Source organism: Phyllobates terribilis, unplaced genomic scaffold (assembly GCF_046119375.1).
Source record: "Phyllobates terribilis strain yellow unplaced genomic scaffold, ASM4611937v1 Scaffold_1__5_contigs__length_1240528914, whole genome shotgun sequence".
In the NCBI taxonomy this organism is placed as follows: domain Eukaryota; kingdom Metazoa; phylum Chordata; class Amphibia; order Anura; family Dendrobatidae; genus Phyllobates; species Phyllobates terribilis.
Window position 1 is genome coordinate 1,097,911,146 of NW_027362761.1, and position 20,660 is coordinate 1,097,931,805.

The 20,660-nt window shown below is 48.7% G+C and overlaps 1 protein-coding gene across 9 annotated transcripts in view; it reads right to left on the minus strand.

The window, feature by feature from the left end:
• The window catches only part of TBC1D1 (TBC1 domain family member 1), a 241,533-nt gene that overhangs the window by 107,594 nt on the left and 113,279 nt on the right, over window positions 1-20,660 (minus strand). Inside the window, exon 1 of one of the 9 annotated variants that reach the window (XM_073646174.1) lies at window positions 19,752-19,956. The exons of the other annotated variants lie outside the window; for them this stretch is intronic. Within the exon in view, the coding sequence (XP_073502275.1) occupies window positions 19,752-19,781 (30 nt within the window). The 5' untranslated portion in view covers window positions 19,782-19,956. Of the gene's footprint in view, window positions 1-19,751; window positions 19,957-20,660 lie in introns of those variants that run through there. 9 annotated transcript variants of the gene reach the window in all.

Sequence of the window (20,660 nt, forward strand, 5' to 3'; positions counted from 1 at the left end):
CCCCCAGCTGTCTGCCTAGCCTTTGCTAGCTATTAAAATAGGGGGGACCCCACGTCATTTTTTTTTTTTTTTTTTTTGGGTCCCCCATTTTAATAGCTAGTAAAGGCTAGGTATTCAGCTGGGGGCTGATATTAGTAGCCTGGGAAGCTCAGTGGGTATTACCTCCTTCCCAGGCTTCAAACATCTGCCCCAGCCGTCTGCTTAACCTCCGCTAGAGACTAAAATTACGGGGAACCCCACGCCAATTTTTTTTTTTTTTTTAATAAATCCTTTATTTTAACACTAAATGACAAGTACAGTAATCAACACTATCACTGTACTTATTATATATGTGACTGACATGTTTCTATCTATGTGTGATGCTCTATTCTTTCTGTTCTAAATTGTCTGGTACCGGTGTATGCCGCTGCCGAATTGCCGGCCGGCTTTTTTAAAGAGATGGGTGCATGAAAATCGGAGGGCACTAGAGTGTTCCAAGTGCCCTGCTATGTTTTCATGCACCCTCCTATATACCCTGCCTGCCTGTCTGCCTATATATTCTGCCTGCCTGACATTTAATTGAGCACCGTTCCCATCGATTTGGGCAATTTTTGACCTTCTGCAGACCGCCGGGGGGGACCACCAGAAAAATGCTCGAGTTTCCCATAGACTTACATTGGGCTCGTTGCCCGGGTTGAGCACCCACCCGAGTATTCCAATGTGCTCGACCCGAGCTTCGAGCACCCGAGCATTTTAGTGCTCGCTCATCACTAATGGTCAGTCCTCTACAAAAGTGAAATACTATATTAGAGTAAGGATATATAGCAAATTCCTAATACAGATTTAAATGGCAATTCAAAGAATAGTAATAAAAGAAATTAGAAAAAAAAAAAAAAATGCGATCATTGCAGTGAACGGTTGCCTGTGCAATCTGCAGGCACCGATCCTCTGAGCTCATACACAGACACACACGAGTGATAAAGCAGCTCTGAGCAGATGTGTACACATTCATGTAGGTTTTTGCCCCAGTTTCTCCGCCCCGGGCGCCGTGCGTTCTTAGTTTGTTTGGAATGTTAAACTGGAGATTATGGAATGCCCGGTTCCCGGTGTCCACGGCTCAACAATGTAAAGCTCCCTTTAGCGAACAGGTCCTGCACGTGCCAAACCTGTGAAAGGATTCTTTGTAAAATCTTATTTTCTTCATTTTGCAGCAATCCAATTTCATTTCAGCTGTTTACTTACAAAATAAGAAACCTTTACGGGCTAAATCCTTGTAAGTCGTCTCATAATGCAAATATTCACTCAGCCTGGAACTAATTCTCCGGTATATGGAAACACCTTGGTATAAATATCGTATTTGCACGAAAAATCAAATTAGCTCCAGTAATTAAGAGATAACATGTTTAGATAAGGTTTATTGGAAACAGTCAACAAGCTGGTTCTCCATTCACTAATAGCCGAGCTGCTAACCTGCACTATGCCTGATGGAGAGCAACATTTCCCAGAGCAAGCTCTGCAGCAAGGAATGCTGGGGGATTTCAACTCTGATGAATGCGGAGAAAAATAAGTTATATAGAAGATTTACAAAATTACGCTATACTTGATTTTACAGTTTACAAATGTAAGAAGAGATATCCCATACATTTGAGCTATATCTATAATACAGACCTGGGCAAACTACGGCCTGCGGGCCACATCCGGGCATTTGGCTTTTCCTATCTGGCCTGCAGAATGTGACAGCAAGAGGCAGGGGCGGACCTACCGCCCGTGCAGCCCATTCATTGAACGGGTGCTCCGAGGGAGAGGGGGCCCCTCCAGCAGGGCCGCCATCAGGGCATGACTGTCCTGACTCCAGTATGGGGCCCGGCCGGTTGGGGGCCCCCGCAGGGCCGGCGTCAGCACCCGGGCAATTGCCGGGGCCCTGAGCAGGCCGGGAGGGGGTGTGGGGGTGTGAAGCCCTCACCGTCGGGCACCCCGCGCACTATGGGACCCGTGAGCGGAGGAGAGCTGTGTCAGCGCCCGCTCCCCCCCCGCCCCCCGCTTGCTCAGGGCCCCGGCACAATACTTACCTCTCCCCGTGCCTCCGCAGCAGCTCCTGCATCCTCCGCGGCTGCTGCACAGTGACGTCTCAGGTCAGAGGGTCTCTCCTGAGCAGTCACAGCGCAGAGCGGGATGAGGCCGGCAACCCTGGAGTAGCTGAGGAGTGAGGCGAGTATTTGATTTTTTTTTATTTTTTTTATTGCATGGAGGCCTGTGGCAGTATAAGGGAGGGGGATGGGGGGGTGACATCCTGCATGGGGCATTATAAGGGGGGGTAGGGAGCGTTACATGGGGGCCAGTATCCTGCGTGGGGCGTTACATGGGGGCCAGTATCCTGCGTGGGGCGTTACATGGGGGCCAGTATCCTGCGTGGGGCGTTACATGGGGGCCAGTATCCTGCGTGGGGCGTTACATGGGGGCCAGTATCCTGCGTGGGGCGTTACATGGGGGCCAGTATCCTGCGTGGGGCGTTACATGGGGGCCAGTATCCTGCGTGGGGCGTTACATGGGGGCCAGTATCCTGCGTGGGGCGTTACATGGGGGCCAGTATCCTGCGTGGAGCGTTACATGGGGGCCAGTATCCTGCGTGGAGCGTTACATGGGGGCCAGTATCCTGCGTGGAGCGTTACATGGGGGCCAGTATCCTGATATTTCTCTTCAGTATCTGTGCATCATGAATCGTGGTATGTGTTAAAGGGGCCTACAAAAACCTGGAGCCGGCCCCATGCTGAGCACTAAGCACCGGGACATCTCAGCGCAGCTTTCCTCTGTGTAGCAGTGCAGCGCTGCTGTGGCAGCGCCTTCATGATTCCCCTGACTTCCGGTCATGTGACGGCGCCGTCACATGGTCGGAAGTCAGGAGAACCTGGTGGCAGCGACGTGGACGAGCGCCAGGATTCTGCAGGGATCACATGGGGGCAAGTATAACAAGTTTTATTTTTTTTTAATACAATTAATTAACTAGGAGTGGGGGGAATCAGAGATGCACAGGGGGGGGGGGATGAGATGCACATGGGGGGGGGTGATAGATGCACATGGGGGGGGTTATGTTTACATAACTTTGTTGCCCTATGAAGGGGGGGCACAAGGGCCCACTACAGTCTGTGTCCGCCCCTGGCAGGAGGGCTGAAAGCAGTGACTTGCGGGTAGGATGCTGCAGCCGCCCTCCCCACCTCCATTTCACCAGTATCTGCATCGTTGGGCTGCAGATACCGGAGAACATAATGGTGGAGGAGGGAGCCGTCGGCTGTCTTCCACCCTTCTGTATGTGTGGTTGAGTGCATCACCGCAGCAAGCGCGATGACTTCATTAGATTGCGTCGGCTGTGGAGCCTCAGGGGGATATGGGGGCCAACATACAGTGTGAGGGGACTATGTGGGCATTGAAACTTGGTGAGAGCCATCATACTGTTTCTGTTATCAAGCCTTTTGGTGGACTGTGGGGGCTTGTACTGTGTGTGGGACTGAGGTGTCCAGTATATTGTGTGGGGAGCTGTGGGACAATCATACTGTGTGTGGGAGCTGTGGGACAATCATACTGTGCGTGGGAGCTGTGGGACCATGTCATACTTTGTGTGGGGGCTTTATACTGTTTTGGGGAAGCTGTTGATAGTACGAGGGTTGAAAAACAGGAACAGTATGATATAATTTACTGATTCCGATAAAGTTAATGAAAAAGCAGTATATGGTTTTGATCTGCTCATAAGCAATAAAATATAAGAAGAAGAAGAATAAATAAAGTTAATGACAACATTGAAAAGAATTTTAAATGTATTGGTCCGTCCCTCCACAACAATCATGGTCTCTCATGTGGCCCCTTATGAAAATTTATTGCCCAGCCCTGCTATAATTTATATTATGTGATGGAACAGAAAAAAAAAAGGGGACAAGAGCCAATCTCACTGATGCACAATGGGAAATGTTATGTGAGAAAGAAGTAAAAGAAACCCCCCTGTAATTCTGCCAAAGTAATCTAGTGCGGCTGCTTCCCACAATAAAGCTGAACTTCGATGGAAGGTCAGGTTAGGAAGAAGCAGAGTTAATATTATGGCTTTACTAAAAACAGCCAAGTGATGTCATAACGACGTGGACAAGTTGGTCTCAGGGTTCCTCACCTTCTGTATCAACTGATTGTAACGGGTCTGGGAGGTGGAACCTCTGTGCAACTATACAAGGGGACAGTCCTTGTAAGGAAGCGGGTGGCTCCCAGGGAAGACGGGCAGGTAGTCACGGCAAGTGACAGGGACAGTCTCTGGGTAGAGGGGCAGGTAGTCACGGCAAGTGACAAGGACAGTCTCTGGGTAGAAGGGCAGGTAGTCACGGCAAGTGACAGGGACAGTCTCTGGGTAGAAGGGCAACGGGCAGGTAGCAGGTGAGCGCTCCCAGGTGAGCGGGCAAAAGTCTCTGGACAGGCAGGTGGTCACGGCAAGTGACGGCAGAGCCTCCATGTAGGCTAGCAGGCAGGTAACAGGTGAGCGCTCCCAGGTGAGCGGGCAGGCTGGTCCATAGACAGACTGACAGGTGTCGGAGAGCAGACCGTCGGACCGCAGGCTTGCAAGCTGGTAAGCGGATATCAGGCAGGTATCAAGCAGGAATCTGGCAGATGACTGGCAGGTAACAGGCAGGAATCAGGCAGGTGACTGGCAACGGGACCTGAGGGCTGAAGCAGAGTGAAGGCTTTGCAACAACATTGCTCGGGCACCTCCATTTTGGAGGAGGTGCCTTATATATGGAGAGGTCCTCCGGCCATTGGCCGGGGACTCCTTAGGACGGCGCGCGCGGCCCCTTTAAGAGGGAGGGAGAGCGCGCGCGCCCTAAGCACAGTGGCCGGGAAGGAGCGCGCGCTGCCAGCAGGGCGGGAGGAAGCCGCCGGGCACGGAGCGGAGAGGTGAGGGGAACGGCATCCCTGCCTAGCAGGGGGCAGGGACGCCGACGCTACAGTACCCCCCCCTTTAGGCCCCCCCTTTTTTAGGCCAGAGAGAAATTTAGCAAGGATGAGAGGGGCATGGATGTTCTCCCGGGGCTCCCATGTTCTCTCCTCAGGACCAAACCCCTTCCAATCTACCAAAAAAAAAAAAAAAAAGGTCTTTCCTCTTACCCTCTTAGTGGCCAGAATACTCTCTACCTCAAAGAGAGCGGAAACCGGAGCAGGAGGAGTACCTGGATTGTTGGAAAAAGAGTTAAAAACAACGGGTTTGAGGAGAGATACGTGGAAGGAGTTGGGAATCCGTAAGGTGGCCGGGAGTTTTAATTTGTAGGCCACTGGATTAATTTGCCTGAGGATTTCGAAAGGACCGATGAAGCAAGGACCTAACTTGTAGGAGGGTATCTTGAGCAGTACATGTTTGGAAGAGAGCCAAACCTTGTCTCCCGGACGGAATTGAGGCGGATCCAGACGTCTCTTGTCAGCATAACGCTTCATCCGCTCGGAGGACTGAAGAAGTGCAGACCTGGTACTCTCCCAAATGGTAGAAAACTCGCTGACAAGAGACTGCGCGGCAGGGTTGTCCACAGAGGCGGAGACGGGAAACGGAATCCGGGGGTGCTGGCCATAGACAATAAAGAACGGGGACTTGGAAGAGGATTCGCTCTCGTGGTTATTATAAGAGAACTCGGCCCAAGGAAGGAGGTCCACCCAATCAGAATGGTGGGCATTAACAAAGTGCCGGAGATAGCTGGTAAGGATCTGATTGATCCGCTCCACTTGACCATTGGACTGAGGGTGGTAAGCGGAGGAGAAGTCCAGGGTGACGTCCAGCAGTTTACATGTGGCTCTCCAGAAGCGTGAGGTAAACTGAACCCCTCGATCCGACACGATGTGGAGGGGTAGGCCATGGAGACGGAAGATATGGCGAATAAAGTCCTTAGCCAGCTCAGGTGCAGACGGAAGACCAGGCAGGGGAATGAAGTGGGCCATTTTAGAGAAGCGGTCCGCGACCACCCAAATGACAGTACACCCGGCATAGACAGGAAGATCGGTAATGAAGTCCATAGCGATGTGTTGCCACGGGGCAACAGGTATGGGAAGCGGCAGGAGATGACCAGCTGGTAAGTGTCTGGGAACTTTGTTGCGGCCACAAGATGAACAGGCAGAGACGAAGTCTACAACATCTTTACGCAGGGTAGACCACCAGTAATGCCGGGAAATGAGTAGGAAGGTCTTCTTTTGGCCGGCATGGCCAGCTAGTTTAGAAGAATGACCCCAGCGAAGAACCCTCTCACGGTCTGGAGGCACCACGAACGTCTTGCCGGGTGGAAGACGAGTCAAATCCAAGGGGGCCACATTCATCACCTTGGAGGGGTCGATAATGTGCATAGGGTCCTCCTCTTGGTCGGAGGACAGGAAGGATCGGGACAAGGCATCAGCTTTGACATTTTTGTCCGCCGGGCGGAAATGAAGGATGAAATCGAAGCGGGCAAAGAACAAAGACCACCGGGCCTGACGTGGATTAAGTCTCTGGGCATTTTGGAGATATGCCAGGTTCTTGTGATCCGTATAGATGATCACCGGGTATAGAGCCCCTTCAAGCAGGTAACGCCACTCCTCCAGCGCCAATTTAACGGCAAGCAGTTCTCGGTCTCCTATGGAGTAATTGCGCTCAGAGGAGGAGAAGATTTTAGAGAAAAAGCCGCAGGTTACCATTCTCCCGGAGGAAGACTTCTGGGTGAGCACCGCTCCGGCTCCAGAGGAGGAGGCATCAACCTCCAGGTAGAACTGTTTGTTGCAGTCCGGACGGTGCAGCACAGGGGCAGAGGAGAAGGCTTGTTTCAGGGAAAGGAAGGCCTCCTCAGCTTCGGATGACCATACCTTGGGATTAGCTCCCTTACGGGTGAGCGCAGATATGGGAACAGTCCATGACGAGAAGTGAGGAATGAAGAGACAATAGTAATTAGCGAAGCCCAGGAATCGCTGTATCGCCTTCAAGCCCTCCGGGAGGGGCCACTTTAGGACAGCAGAGAGCTTCTCGGGATCCATTCGCAAGCCTGTCAGGGAGATAATATAGCCCAGGAAAGGAAGAGAGGTCTGCTCAAAAAGGCACTTCTCGTATTTAGCATAGAGGTGGTTCTGCCTGAGCCTAAGCAGGACCTGACGAACATCCCTCCGGTGTGTGGGAAGATCCGGAGAGAAGACCAAGATGTCGTCCAGGTATACCACCACGCAGGAGTAAAGAAGGTCACGGAAGATGTCGTTGACCAGTTCTTGGAAGACGGCGGGAGCATTGCAGAGACCGAAGGGCATCACACGGTACTCATAGTGTGCGTCCCGGGTATTAAATGCTGTTTTCCACTCGTCTCCCTGACAGATACGGACCAGGTTATACGCTCCACGTAGATCCAGCTTGGAGAAGATCCTGGCGCCTTTAAGACGATCAAATAACTCAGAGATGAGCGGAAGGGGTATTTATTTTTAACCGTGATCTGATTGAGTCCTCTATAGTCAATACAGGGGCGTAGCGAGCCGTCTTTCTTTTTGACAAAGAAGAATCCGGCTCCAGCCGGGGAGATAGATTTTCGGATAAATCCCCTAGCCAGATTCTCTTCAATGTACTCAGACATGACCCGGGTCTCGGCTGCAGATAACGGGTAGATACGCCCACGGGGAGGAGTGGTGCCAGGTACCAGGTCGATCGGGCAGTCATATGGCCTATGGGGTGGCAACGTCTCTGCTTCCTTCTTACCGAAGACATCCGCATAGGGCCAGTAAGGAGCCGGGAGACCTGGTAAATTAGCTGGAGTTGGCGGAGGGCGAGCTGGGCGGACCGGAACCAGGCAGGTCCTATGGCAGTCTGGACCCCATCGGAGTACTTCACCGGATCGCCAGTTCAATACGGGTTCGTGTGTCTGGAGCCAAGGTAGACCTAGCAACAGGGAGTGAGAAAGTCCGGACAGCACATGGAATGAGATTTCCTCAGAGTGCAGCATTCCCACCTGCAGGGTTATGGGTTCAGTGACGAGCAGGATGGTCTCCGAGAGAAGTCTTCCATCCACGGAGGCGACTGATAGTGGTTCAGCCAGGGACTTGGTGGGAATACGGTATCTCTCTACCAGAGACTGGGAGAGGAGGTTTCCAGCAGCTCCAGAATCCAGGTGGGCGAGTTCAAAGTGACGGTTTTCTCCCCAAGCAATAAAGACCGGTAAAGTCAGAGACGGAGAGGGCTTACTTTTGTCTAGGACGACCTCTCCGAGCGGTCCTAGACACTGGCGTTTCCCGGCTTCTCCGGGCAGGAACGGATGAAGTGCTCCATACTGCCACAATAGAAACAGCTTCCCTCGGCTCGGCGAGATTCTTGGCGAGATCTGACCATCTTGGTCTGGTCGATCTGCATAGGTTCAGGCGAGGGTGCCCGCGGAGTGACTGGTTGAGAGGCAGGTCTCAGGGAAGTAGGAGCAGAGCAAGAAAAGTCTTTCGCCCAGGTAGTCTCTTTGGCACGTTCTTGGAACCGGATGCCGATCCGGGTAGCTAGTGACACCAGGTCATCCAGAGTGGTAGGAATGTCCCGACCAGCCAACTCGTCCTTAATCCGACCGGAAAGACCCTCCCAGAAGACGGACACCAGAGCCTCATTCTCCCAGGCAAGCTCAGAAGCAAGGGTGCGGAACCGTATGGCATACTGGCCCACGGTGAGACTCCCTTGGCGGAGACGTAGCAGAGAGGAGGCAGAAGAGGTTTTCCGTCCAGGTTCATCGAAGACTTTCCGGAAAGCAGCGAGGAAAGATGGCAGGTCGGACACCAGGGGATCCCCTCTCTCCCACAGGGGATTTAGCCATGCCAGTGCCTCCCCAGTGAGATGAGACATGATGAAGGCCACCTTGGCCCGGTCGGAGATGAACTGGTATGCCAATAGCTCAAAGTGCAGGGTGCACTGGTTTATGAAACCCCGAGCTAAAGTAGGTTCGTCGGCAAAGCGTGGAGGTGCCAGAAGCAGAGGTCCATAGTCGGGTACCATGAAGGGACTGGATTGCGGTACCGCAGGAATGGGCACGGCTGGACCAGAGGTAGACATAGACGAGTCACACAATGCGCCTAGACGAGAGTTAACGGACCGTAGATAGGACAGTACCACCTCCTGCTGAGTTTTCTGACGCAAGACTTCCTGGTGCAGATCGGAGATCTGAGGGCCACCGGGTTCCATGGCCCGAGCAAACTGTAATGGATCTGGGAGGTGGAACCTCTGTGCAACTATACAAGAGGGCAGTCCTTGTAAGGAAGCGGGTGGCTCCCAGGGAAGACGGGCAGGTAGTCACGGCAAGTGACAGGGACAGTCTCTGGGTAGAGGGGCAGGTAGTCACGGCAAGTGACAGGGACAGTCTCTGGGTAGAATGGCAACGGGCAGGTAGCAGGTGAGCGCTCCCAGGTGAGCGGGCGAGAGTCTCTGGACAGGCAGGTGGTCACGGCAAGTGACGGCAGAACCTCCAGGTAGACTAGCAGACAGGTAGCGGGTGGACGCTCCCAGGTGAGCGGGCAAGAGTCTCTGGACAGGCAGGTGGTCACGGCAAGTGACGGCAGAGCCTCCAGGTAGGCAAGCAGGCAGGTAGCAGGTGAGCGCTCCCAGGTGAGCGGGCAAAAGTCTCTGGACAGGCAGGTGGTCACGGCAAGTGACGGCAGAGCCTCCAGGTAGGCTAGCAGGCAAGTAACAGGTGAGCGCTCCCAGGTGAGCGGGCAGGCTGGTCCATAGACAGACTGACAGGTGTCGGAGAGCAGACCGTCGGACCGCAGGCTTGCAAGCTGGTAAGCGGATATCAGGCAGGTATCAAGCAGGAATCTGGCAGATGACTGGCAGGTAACAGGCAGGAATCAGGCAGGTGACTGGCAGGTCACTGGCAACGGGACCTGAGGGCTGAAGCAGAGTGAAGGCTTTGCAACAACATTGCTCGGGCACCTCCATTTTGGAGGAGGTGCCTTATATATGGAGAGGTCCTCCGGCCATTGGCCGGGGACTCCTTGGGGGAGCGCGCGCGCCCTAAGCACAGAGGCCGGGAAGCAGCGCGCGCTGCCAGCAGAGCGGGAGGAAGCCGCCGGGCACGGAGCGGAGAGGTGAGGGGAACGGCGTCCCTGCCTAGCAGGGGGCAGGGACGCCGACGCTACACTGATATTTATGAAAAGAGCGACAACCACCAATGACAACACTAAAAATGGCTGCAGAGGTTGTCAGCAGACGAGGTAGTAGGAAAGCATTCATTATCCCAACCAGGACCGTGGAGTCGGAGTTAGTAAGCCAAACCTCCGACTCCTCAATTTCGCTGACTTCCGACTCGTCAGCACGGCCTCACTACTGAGCGTGTACATAAAGTGCAGCACAGATTCATCTCAACTAAAAGCCAAGATCCTTAGATCAGTAACAGAACAGACATTATAGGACATTTCATAACTTTTTCCAAATTCTTATGAAAACATTTACAGCACATCCTGCACTGAACTACTGGACCCAATTTATTACATATTTTAGGAGTCAAAGTCAGTCCATTTTATACCGACTCCACCAAAATGGATACAGACTTCGAAGCCCTGGTCCCAACATCCACTGGAGAGGTGTTAACTTAATTGCTCAGCGTCTCACCTCTTTTCACCAATTTCTATAAAAAGGGGCAATGGCTGCACATGTTACACCAAACACCGCACAAGTGAGCCGCCTTGAACCGCCAACATACATTTCAACCTTGCGAGCCAGAAGGTCAAGGATCAGTGGCCACTTTATGATGAACTTTAGGAGAGCGTTGCTCTCAACTTCAACCTAAGCTGCTGGGTTAGTGAACATCAGGAGCAATAGACAAAGTATGGATCATCTCCAAGGAGGGATAGGTGGTCAGGGCCCGATGGCCACATACACCCCCGAAAACCTTCAGGAGAGACAATCCATAGAGGCACAACTCAGAAAAAAAAATGGTTGCGACAAACAAGTACAATGAACACAACGACCGTCACCCAGTAGATAAGTCAACTACAGCGGTAACTTCAGTGACGCTTGGATCACTTTCAACCTCAGCACTTCATGTAAGCGGTCCTGGGTCACTTACTAGTAGTCGTTGAGTCAACCTGCTAGCGCTCCATTTGTTTTATGTACCACCCTTTACCTAATGCCCACCCCTAAGCCACCGATAAGAAGAGAGACTACATTTGATATTGGTCACAAAGCAAAGAGACGCTATAGCCTTGAACGTATGCAGACTATTCAGTATGGGATACAAGTGCTTTCTCTGCATATTATTAGCCACTAGGTGGAGCCACTTTGCACAACGAGGAATGAGGGGTAGAAAAGCGACATCCGTTCTGAACACATTACTGGGTCAGAAAAGTATCAGTTGTCAGGGTCAGACAGTCCAGCACACCTACTCAATTAGTAATAAACCATACGACACTGCACTACATAGACCAGCAGTGGTGGCACATGGGCAGCTCTCTACAATATTATTTAGAATGATCAATGTAATTGGAATAGTAATAATTAAGAGCCACTGCTGCTAATTCACACAGCCATTATGTTACTACATAGTGCAGCTCAATCATGTAAGAACAAGACCACATAAAAGGATGTATGAGTCATGTAAGAGATGGAACACGTCACCTCAGGGGTGGAGGGCCAGGCTGAGGGAGGAGGAGGAGGAGGAGGAGGAGGAGGAGGAGGAGGAGGAGGAGGAGGAGGAGGAGGAGGAGGAGGAGGAGGAGGAGGAGGAGGAGGAGGAGGAGGAGGAGGAGGAGGAGGAGGAGGAGGAGGAGGAGGAGGAGGAGGAGGAGGAGCTACTTTATCTCATTTCAGAAAAATAATTCAAGACAAGCAAAGAATATAGTGGAAGCAGCAGCCATGAAAGGAAATGATGGTGGGAACATATAAAGCCGTGTAAAAAAGGAAATTAAATGCTGATGTCTATGCACCTTCTTTCATACAAAGTAGTGTCTGGTAAGAGGATCTTCTACGTCATTGTCCCAAAACTATAAAAACACAACCCTACGGTAGACAGGCTGACTGTTCAGCATACATGCAGGACAACTCCAGCATATGGATTTTTTACTCTAATAATTGTTTTTTTTTCACACTTCAACTAATAGGAGCATATGAGTAATGCTGCAATGTAAAGCAAGGAGGAAAGAACAGTAATACAAACTTCTGATGAGACGTTAATGGCTTTTGGATTTGCACAGACTTTCGTTAGACATTGCAGAAACATGAATTCAATCATCATAGCTAAAAAGCAGCATTAAAGAGGTTGTCCACTACTTTTCCATAGAGGACCTATCCCTGGGATAGATCAGACTGATGACTTATCAGGGTGCGACATCCGACACCCCCCGCTCATCAGCTCTTCTTGGTGGTGGTGGCCGCCGGCTGAAACTGCTCAATTGTAAAGCAGCTCAGCCTTCAGATAATGGCCACTGCAGGATACCGCACATCTACCCGCTATTCAAATCAATAGATGGCGGATGTGGGGTATCCTACAGTGGCCATTATCTGAAGGCTGACCAGCTTTACAGTCTAGCAATTTCTGACGGCGGCCGCCACCGAGAAGTGCTAATCAGCAGGGGATGCCGGATGTCGAGCCCCAACCGATCAGACATTGATGACCTATCCTAAGGATAGGTCCTCAATGGAAAAGTAAAGTAGTGGACAACCTCTTTAAAAGATGGTGGGGTCGTCAAGATTAAACCACTAATAGCCTCCTTTAGGCTGTTATTCACACATCCATATGACACGTCCTAGTGCTGTCCGTTTTGTTCTTGGACAGCACACAAACCCACAGTTTCATTGATCCATACACAGTTTTAAAAACGGATCCATGTGTTCGGTCCATGAGACTCCGGGCATGTCCTAATCTCATTCGTTTTGCAGAGGAGACTCGACAATTAAAATCTATGGGGCTCCATACAGAATGGATGACGGGCAGAAAACCGAAATACACATTCTGAGTTCTATTCTAAATTTCATCTGTTTTTAGCCGATACCTTGATAAGAAATAAATGGATTAAAAAGAAAAATAAACCATACACAACACAGATGCAACTAGGATGGCACCTGAGGGAGAAAAGGTAGGGAGGTGAAATGAAAAATGAAGCAAGAAAAAAAAAAAAAAAAATTAAATTAGGTTCTCTCGGATGGTAACACTTACATGGATGTGTGAATACAGCCTCAGGCCATGTTCACACAAGCGTATAAAAGAAATCGGATTTTCATCCAAAAATAACAGATGACTTTTCATCTCTTATCATACATATGGCATCCATTCTTTAATACATCAAAAATTAGCAATGAAAATAAAAATCAGATGTTACACAGTTGATCTCTATGGGACCCACTTATTCAATTGGGCTGTTCAGATAACGTCAGTTTTTTTCCATGGGCTGTGTGAACGTAGCCTTACCATGTGCGCAGCCTGCATGGGGCCCCACTTACCTAGCTTCTTCATCAAAACCTTGAGCGCTGTTGCTTAAACAGCTGCTCAACTACCATGGCCTCCATGTTTTAGTGCCTTAGGCCATGTTCACATGTTCAGTATTTTACCTCAGTATTTGTAAGCCAAAACCAGGAGTGGGTAATAAATACAGAAGTGGTGACGTGTTTCTATTATACCTTTTCTCTGATTGCAAGCCAAAACCAGGAGTGGAACAAATACTGAAGTAAAAAAAACTCAACAAATACTGAATGTGTGAATGTGGCCTTAAAGCTAAATGGGCACCAACACAGCAGGATACTGGCAAAATCGGAGTACTGAAATATATAATGAAATATTATATGTAAAGTTTATAAAAATCCTACACAAATAGTCAAAAATATAAAAAAAAAAAAGTTGTTTTTTTTGCACAGTTTATACCCTAATCAGTATCCTGTAGATCTGCAGTTTGTCGCCCTTTCCAGGGGAGGGAGGTCTGCTGTACAGATAGGACTAGTAACATGTAAAGCGATAAGAGGGTACACGCTGGAGAGATAATGCAGCGAGCTTAGAGGGACAGGACCCCTGTGTGACCGGGGAAAGCCATGACAGCGCACCGCTCACAGTACGGGAGGGAACCCGGAGTCATACAAGACACTAAGAGCTATGGGATGTTTCAGTTACTATTAATCTGCCAAATAGAAAATCAGATTACAGTAAATTAGACACACACAGCCTAGGGCCATGTTCCCACTTAGCGGAAACAATTTTTTTTCTGATGCCTTTTCTTGTGCAGAAAAACTGCAGCTTAGTCCAAGCAAAGTGGATGTGATTTCATGAAACTTCAAGAGCAGTGATCCTATAGTGGCTGTTGAACTGTGAAGGATTCCCCCATCCACCCTTACAGTTCTAATAGAAGAATAAAAAAAACACACAATTACAAAAATGTAGAATCAAATCTGCACTATGGACACACAAAAAAATAAAAATAAGAGCAGGATTGTGCATTTTGAAGGAGAAAAACGCAAATAAATAGAAAATACACAGGAGGGGCTTGTAAGGTGGTTTAGGAGAGCAGATGATCGCTTTCATTTCTCAGTAGCAGTAATCTGAATTTCTGTGGTGGGCAACGGTAACACTTCCAATAGAGAGGTAGGCTCATGTCTGTAAATTGTGGATTGTAAAAAGCAAGCAATTTTGCAATTCACCTCTTATTAAAATATTTTTGGTTTAGAAAAACAGAAGTATTATTAATTGCATCGTTTACAGCTCGTTGCCCAGGTTATCAGTCACCTCAGCATTGGCTGGTTCCCCAGGTAATCCGCACGCTTGTAAGCGGTTTGCTCTACAGCAGTGCCCCCCAACTCCAGTCCTCAAGAACCACCAACAGGTCATGTTTCCAGGATTTCCTTAGTATTCACAGGTGATGAGTTAATTGCAGTACCTGCACAGGCAATATCACCTGGAGAACACCGCTCTATAGCTGGTAAGCACTGCCCCGAATATGGAGGCCTGGGGAGGTCAGAGCGCGGCGCCTCAACCGGAGGTCAGAGCGCGGCGCCTCAACCGGAGGTCAGAGCGCGGCGCCTCAACCGGAGGTCAGAGCGCGGCGCCTCAACCGGAGGTCAGAGCGCGGCGCCTCAACCGGAGGTCAGAGCGCGGCGCCTCAACGCTCCTTTGGTGCTGCAGAGACAAAAGTTGCCTCTACTAGGCACATTGGAGAGCACAGTTCGGGCTCCTGAAGATAAACCTGAGACAACCCCTTTAAGATCTCAGATGTGTTAGGTCTGATGGCAGTTATGCTGCTTTTCCACATAAAACCTGAGGGGTTATATTGGGACATGGCCCGTGATCATAGAAGCACTAAATATGTATCTCCAGAGAGAATTCACAGTCTACTGGGTGTAGAAAGCCTCTTATAAAACCCTCACATCAGAGCACATATGGTACATACATCTTAGGACATAAAGGGGTTTTCTCCAGACTGGCCATTAATCTTAGATAGGTGGCAGTCCTACTCTGGCGACAATTATTATTATATCAATCCTGGAAAATGGTTTAAAAATGTATACCTCATGTAAAATGGGTTTTAAAAAATATCATATAGGCAGGAAATGCAGCTGCTATGGGGGGATGCTGCAGAGAGGAGGGTCCTGGTTTGTCCATCCACTTTGCTAAGAACTCGTGCAAGGCCGATAAGAGAAGGAGGAAGTGGCCCAGTGGCCATAGCCCACATGTGTAAGGGATAACAAACATCAGGCATTCTGTTTGTTTGCAAATTCGGTCATCATAAGAGGGGCTTACGCTGATTGTTGCCATGGGACCCTTTACTCAACAGAGCACTTTTTAAATTTTCCACTCTAGGAGAGACTTGTGAAGCCAAGTGCAGCACAAGAGTAAGCGCACACTGAGGGCTCGATACAAGACTGCTGCTGTTCACCCCGCTCTTCATGAGGAGATGGACTGGAGTCGGACGCTCCCGATTCATGAATCAGGAGCGCCGGACGACTGGCGTACACCCGAGTGAGACTCGCCCCAAATCCTACTCCAGTCCTTGCTGGAGTAAGATTTGTAGAATAGCAAACGCCGCCACTCATCATGATTGACAAGTGGCGGTTGCCACACTCCCATCCTGCCCCACCTCCGCCCACTTTGTTGGAGTTGGGCGAAAATGGAGAAAGCAAAGTTGCTTAATTTTAGTGCAGCAGCCAGTTGTGCCAAAATTATGCAACTTTTCAGAGTCTCTTTTTTATGCCAGAATAGAGGTGTAAAAGCTTTGATGAAGTGACCGTAGTTTTTGGAGCAGAAACTTCATGTTTTTTGAGGAGGATTGAGAGCATCTGCTCAGTTTCCGCTCCAAAAGTGTCAATGTGAACATACCCCAATTATATATAATATAATTTTTTTTTTCCCACGTATTCATGAATCGCAACGTTTAGTGGCTACAGTCACGTGCTTTGTGCACCTACAGATTGGTTTAGTATGTAAGGTGCGCTGGCCCCAGTATGTAGGTTCTGCACCTTGTCTGACACCATCGGCCAATTGGTGCACAATTCTAGCACCAAGTATGGCACCTTGAAACTTAAACTAAAAGCCATATTTAAAAAAAAAAAAAAAAAAAAAAAGTGATTAGTGATCAGCACCTGAATTATAAGATTTCTGAAATCTCATGCTGTTTTTTTCTTTTTTTTTTCTTTGCGGATTTGAACCGATGAGTTTTCAAATCTGTCGCATTTCAATTATTTCAGCGCAAATGAACGGAGAAAAAAAAAAATATATAAATACATACATACGACACACACACATTTTACGCTTCATTTTTCCTGCCAACCCTGGAGTATTAGCGGGGATTTCTCCGCACATGCCCTTAGAGTTAAATGTGTGAAGTTTGACGTAAACTTGGTGCATTGTGCTGAAGAAAAAAAAAAAAAAACTGCTTTCCGACTGGTGGCTATGGGGACAAGCGACCATTTCTGTTCATTCCATGGAGGCCTTTACAAGACCATATTTATATAGCTGAAGAGCGGCTCTGTACACAGCGAGGAGAAGCCGCGACATTCACTAAATATTTATCAGCAGTAGATGTGCGCTTCCCCAGGTGGCTTTGTAAGGACGCGTATTCCTCGGGGATGAGTCACTGTGGAAACATGCGGCCCTGATCCCAAGCCTCAGTGTACAATACATGGCTGTTTACCTAACACCGCAGCCAAGGATTACACAGAGGTGCTCCATCTAACAATGTGCGGGGCGCCATCATCAGCCCTGTCCTGCTCATGGATAGTCTCCAGAGGACTCCCTCCTCAGCCACAAAACTGGCCATACCCATTATATGGCACCGCTCAGCAGACAGCCGTTTCCCACAAACCAGATGCCCTTTCGACAGAGCGCTTTGATGTTCTCTACGAGAGCGCCATCGCCAGACATGTCTGCCGGTGACTTCTCTCTGAGAGACCTTATGATCATCAGTCTGAAGTCGGACATGGCAGATCCATACTTTCCCCAACAATAAATAGTCTTGGCTCCCATAGACATTTGACTGTCAGCCCCATCTGTTGAGATCGGTGTGCTCGGACATTAATCTATATGGGGACTTAAAGGGGTTGTCCAGGAATTTTATATTAATGGCCTATCCTTAGCATAAGTGGTGGAGGGTTGGGGGGGGGGGGCACAGCTCAGTCAACTGCATGGTGGCCACAGCCAGGTACGGCCCATCCGCCCTCCTATTTATTCGAAAAGGATCTGCAGTACCGGGCTGTGGCCACTATTCCGTTTACAAAGCTGTGCAGCGCAGCTCACGCCACCTGGCACCGAACAGCTGATCATATTCCTTTGGATAGGCCATCAATATCCAACGTTCCGGACAACCCCTTTAATTCTACACCCAAGCGTCTGTATATAATTAAACCCCCAAGACCCTCATACATATTAAAGTATGTTGCTGGTTGAACGATCACAATGCCAACAAAGCCATACACATGTCGCCCAGATTGTTGATTCTGGCCATATATTTTCAGTACAGTTTCAAACAAATGATCTCTCTGGGAATATTTACTTCAACTACACGGGTGAACAATTTTTCTGTGATCAGACGGCCAAATGGATCGATCATTCTCAAGTCTTTATCCTTCAAAACAAGTAGTTTGGCTGAAATTGTTAATTCTCATCACATTTAGGCCATGGCTCCACTATCAGTATTTGGTCAGTATTTTTTCTCAGGAGTGGGAGCCAAAACCAGGAGTGGGTGATAAATGCAGAATTGGTGACTTGTTTCTATTATACCTTTTCTCTGATTTTTCTCAGGAGTGGGAGCCAAAACCAGGTGGGGAACAAATACTGATATTGGGGCCGTGTCCTTAATCAAATGTGTATAGGGGTCTTTGGCAGGCTCAAAATCACCTACTTCACAGCCTTCATTAGAATGAGAACAAAAGATGGAGATACACATTAGACTTAACCTGGTAATTATGGTTGAATTGGCTGATGAGCCCACATCTGTGGAAACAGTCAATCATTTCTGCTAGGACAATGAGAAAAAAAAAAAAAAAAGATTGGGTATGCTGAAATCCGACATGCCCAATCGTTTATTCCTACGAGTGATAAATGTTTCCTCTCTAGAAATGGAAATGTTTCACATTTTCAGACAGAAGATTCATAGTGGAATATACAAGCAGTAAACTAAATGAGTTTTGAACAAAATCTTATCCACCTACGGGATAGTTTTTCTTCATGAAAGGAAGACTTGGAGGAGCAGAATTTTTAAAATTTGTGAGGGAGAAAAGTTTTCTTGTGGATCTTCCCAACATAAGGGGAAAGCAAAATCAGCAATCCTACAGTTGGATCAACAGCAAAATCTGCAAATCCGGCAGCACGGTGGCTCAGTGGTTAGCACTGGTGCTTTGCAGCGCTGGGGTCCTGGGTTCAAATCCCACCAAGCACAACATCTGCAAGGAGTTTGTATGGGTTTCCTACAGGTTTTCCAGTTTCCTCCCACACGCTCAAGCCATACTGATAGGGAATCTAGATTGTGAGCCCCAATGGGGACAGTGATGATGATGTCTGTAAAGAACTGTGGAAGTAATGGTGCTATATAAGCGAATAAAATAAAATAATCCAGGTGGCTTTAATTTAAAATATCATCCTTCTACCCCTCTCACCACTGGTACTTTTCTTTTTTTGGTAACACTTCCCCAGTTTCTGCCGGACTCTATCGGCCCAATATCGCATTGACACATGATCGCTAGGCTTTTTTTCTCCAAGCACAACTAAGAGATGGAAATGAATTAACAGAACATAAAATAACCATTACTTATTTTAAATTTTCCAGCACCTTGGTGGTCCAACAGCATCGACGTCTTATCTATCATCCACGTGACTGCTGCAGCCAATCACTAGACTCAGCCATAACCTATTCTTTTTTACTTGACCACTAAAACCAGTGACTGACTGTAGTGATCTCTTGGATAAGACAATGGAGGATATTGAATAATTTGGAGCGTCATTTCCAGCAATTAGCCTTTTTTTTTTTCCTTTATAGATACAGATAAATCCCAGACACCTCCTTTAAATGATGAAGACGGGTCTAGAAAGTTCTAGCAGAACATCTGCCGCAGCAATCGTCTATACCCATAGGAGAACACCAGTCAATGAGCGAATCGGAAAGACACATTACAGGCAAAATAGCAGAAATGAATACAGAGCACCGCATGCAAATTCAATGGTAATGTTAACCAACTTCCCCAATGCACTGAAGCATTGCTACAAGCCTCGCACTATGCAGAAAATACTACTTTCTTTAAGTTTCTGCCCAGGAGATCAGAGGATTCAGGACTGAGCGGTACAAGACACACAATGCAAGGAATGAATGAAGCTCACCTTAGCCACCCAGCTAAATAGAGGGGACATGTCTCAGCGGTGAGCAGCTCCGGCCACAGACCTCCTCCTGGAGGGGTCACATCTGAAGTCCTGGCCCCAGGGCTAGATCACAGCAGGGAGCCCCATTCTGCAGCCGACTGGTCACTTCCCACAGCACCATGATGTCACTAAGACATCCCAGTCTGAGAACTGGGAGGGGAGAGCGTTCACCCAGCAAGTTTTCACAGCAGATCCGCCTGCAGCTCAAATACTCAAGGGTTTTTTTTTTCAGAAGGTGAAAGTGTTTCTCATGACTCAGGAAATACATAATCAGCAGTGTGGGCACCAGGACAAGCAGAGCTCCAATTTCCATGGATTATTTGCTACAGTGTATATGGCTGATCTTTAACCTCTTCATGACTAGCACATATTTCCAGACTTTGTTTTATGCAAAAAGGTTAGAAAATATATATATATATCTATATATAGATTTTTTTAGTTTTTTTTTGTATCATTCCAGTTTACACTATAAGGGTATGTGCACACGATGCAGAAGTGAAGCAGAAAATTTCTGCATCTCCCTGGCGGAAAAAACGCATGCAGATTGTGCATGCGTTTTTCCTGCAGAATACATGCGGATTCACATGCGTTTCCGCATGCAGATTGACAGGCGCTTTCCAGGCGATTTTAGCATCACCTGGAAAGTGCTTGACAACTAGGTCACACTATATAAATCCATGCAAACAGCATGGATTTATATAGTGTGACCCGAGAGAGTGTATATACTTACCTCCGATGGCCCGCGCTGTCCTGCTCACTCCGTTCTCCCGGCTGCCGGCAACTTTGAATTGAAAGACCTGCCGACGTCAGCGTCACGTGACCTGTCACATGACTGACATCAGCGCAGGTCCTACAACTCACTGCAAGTGC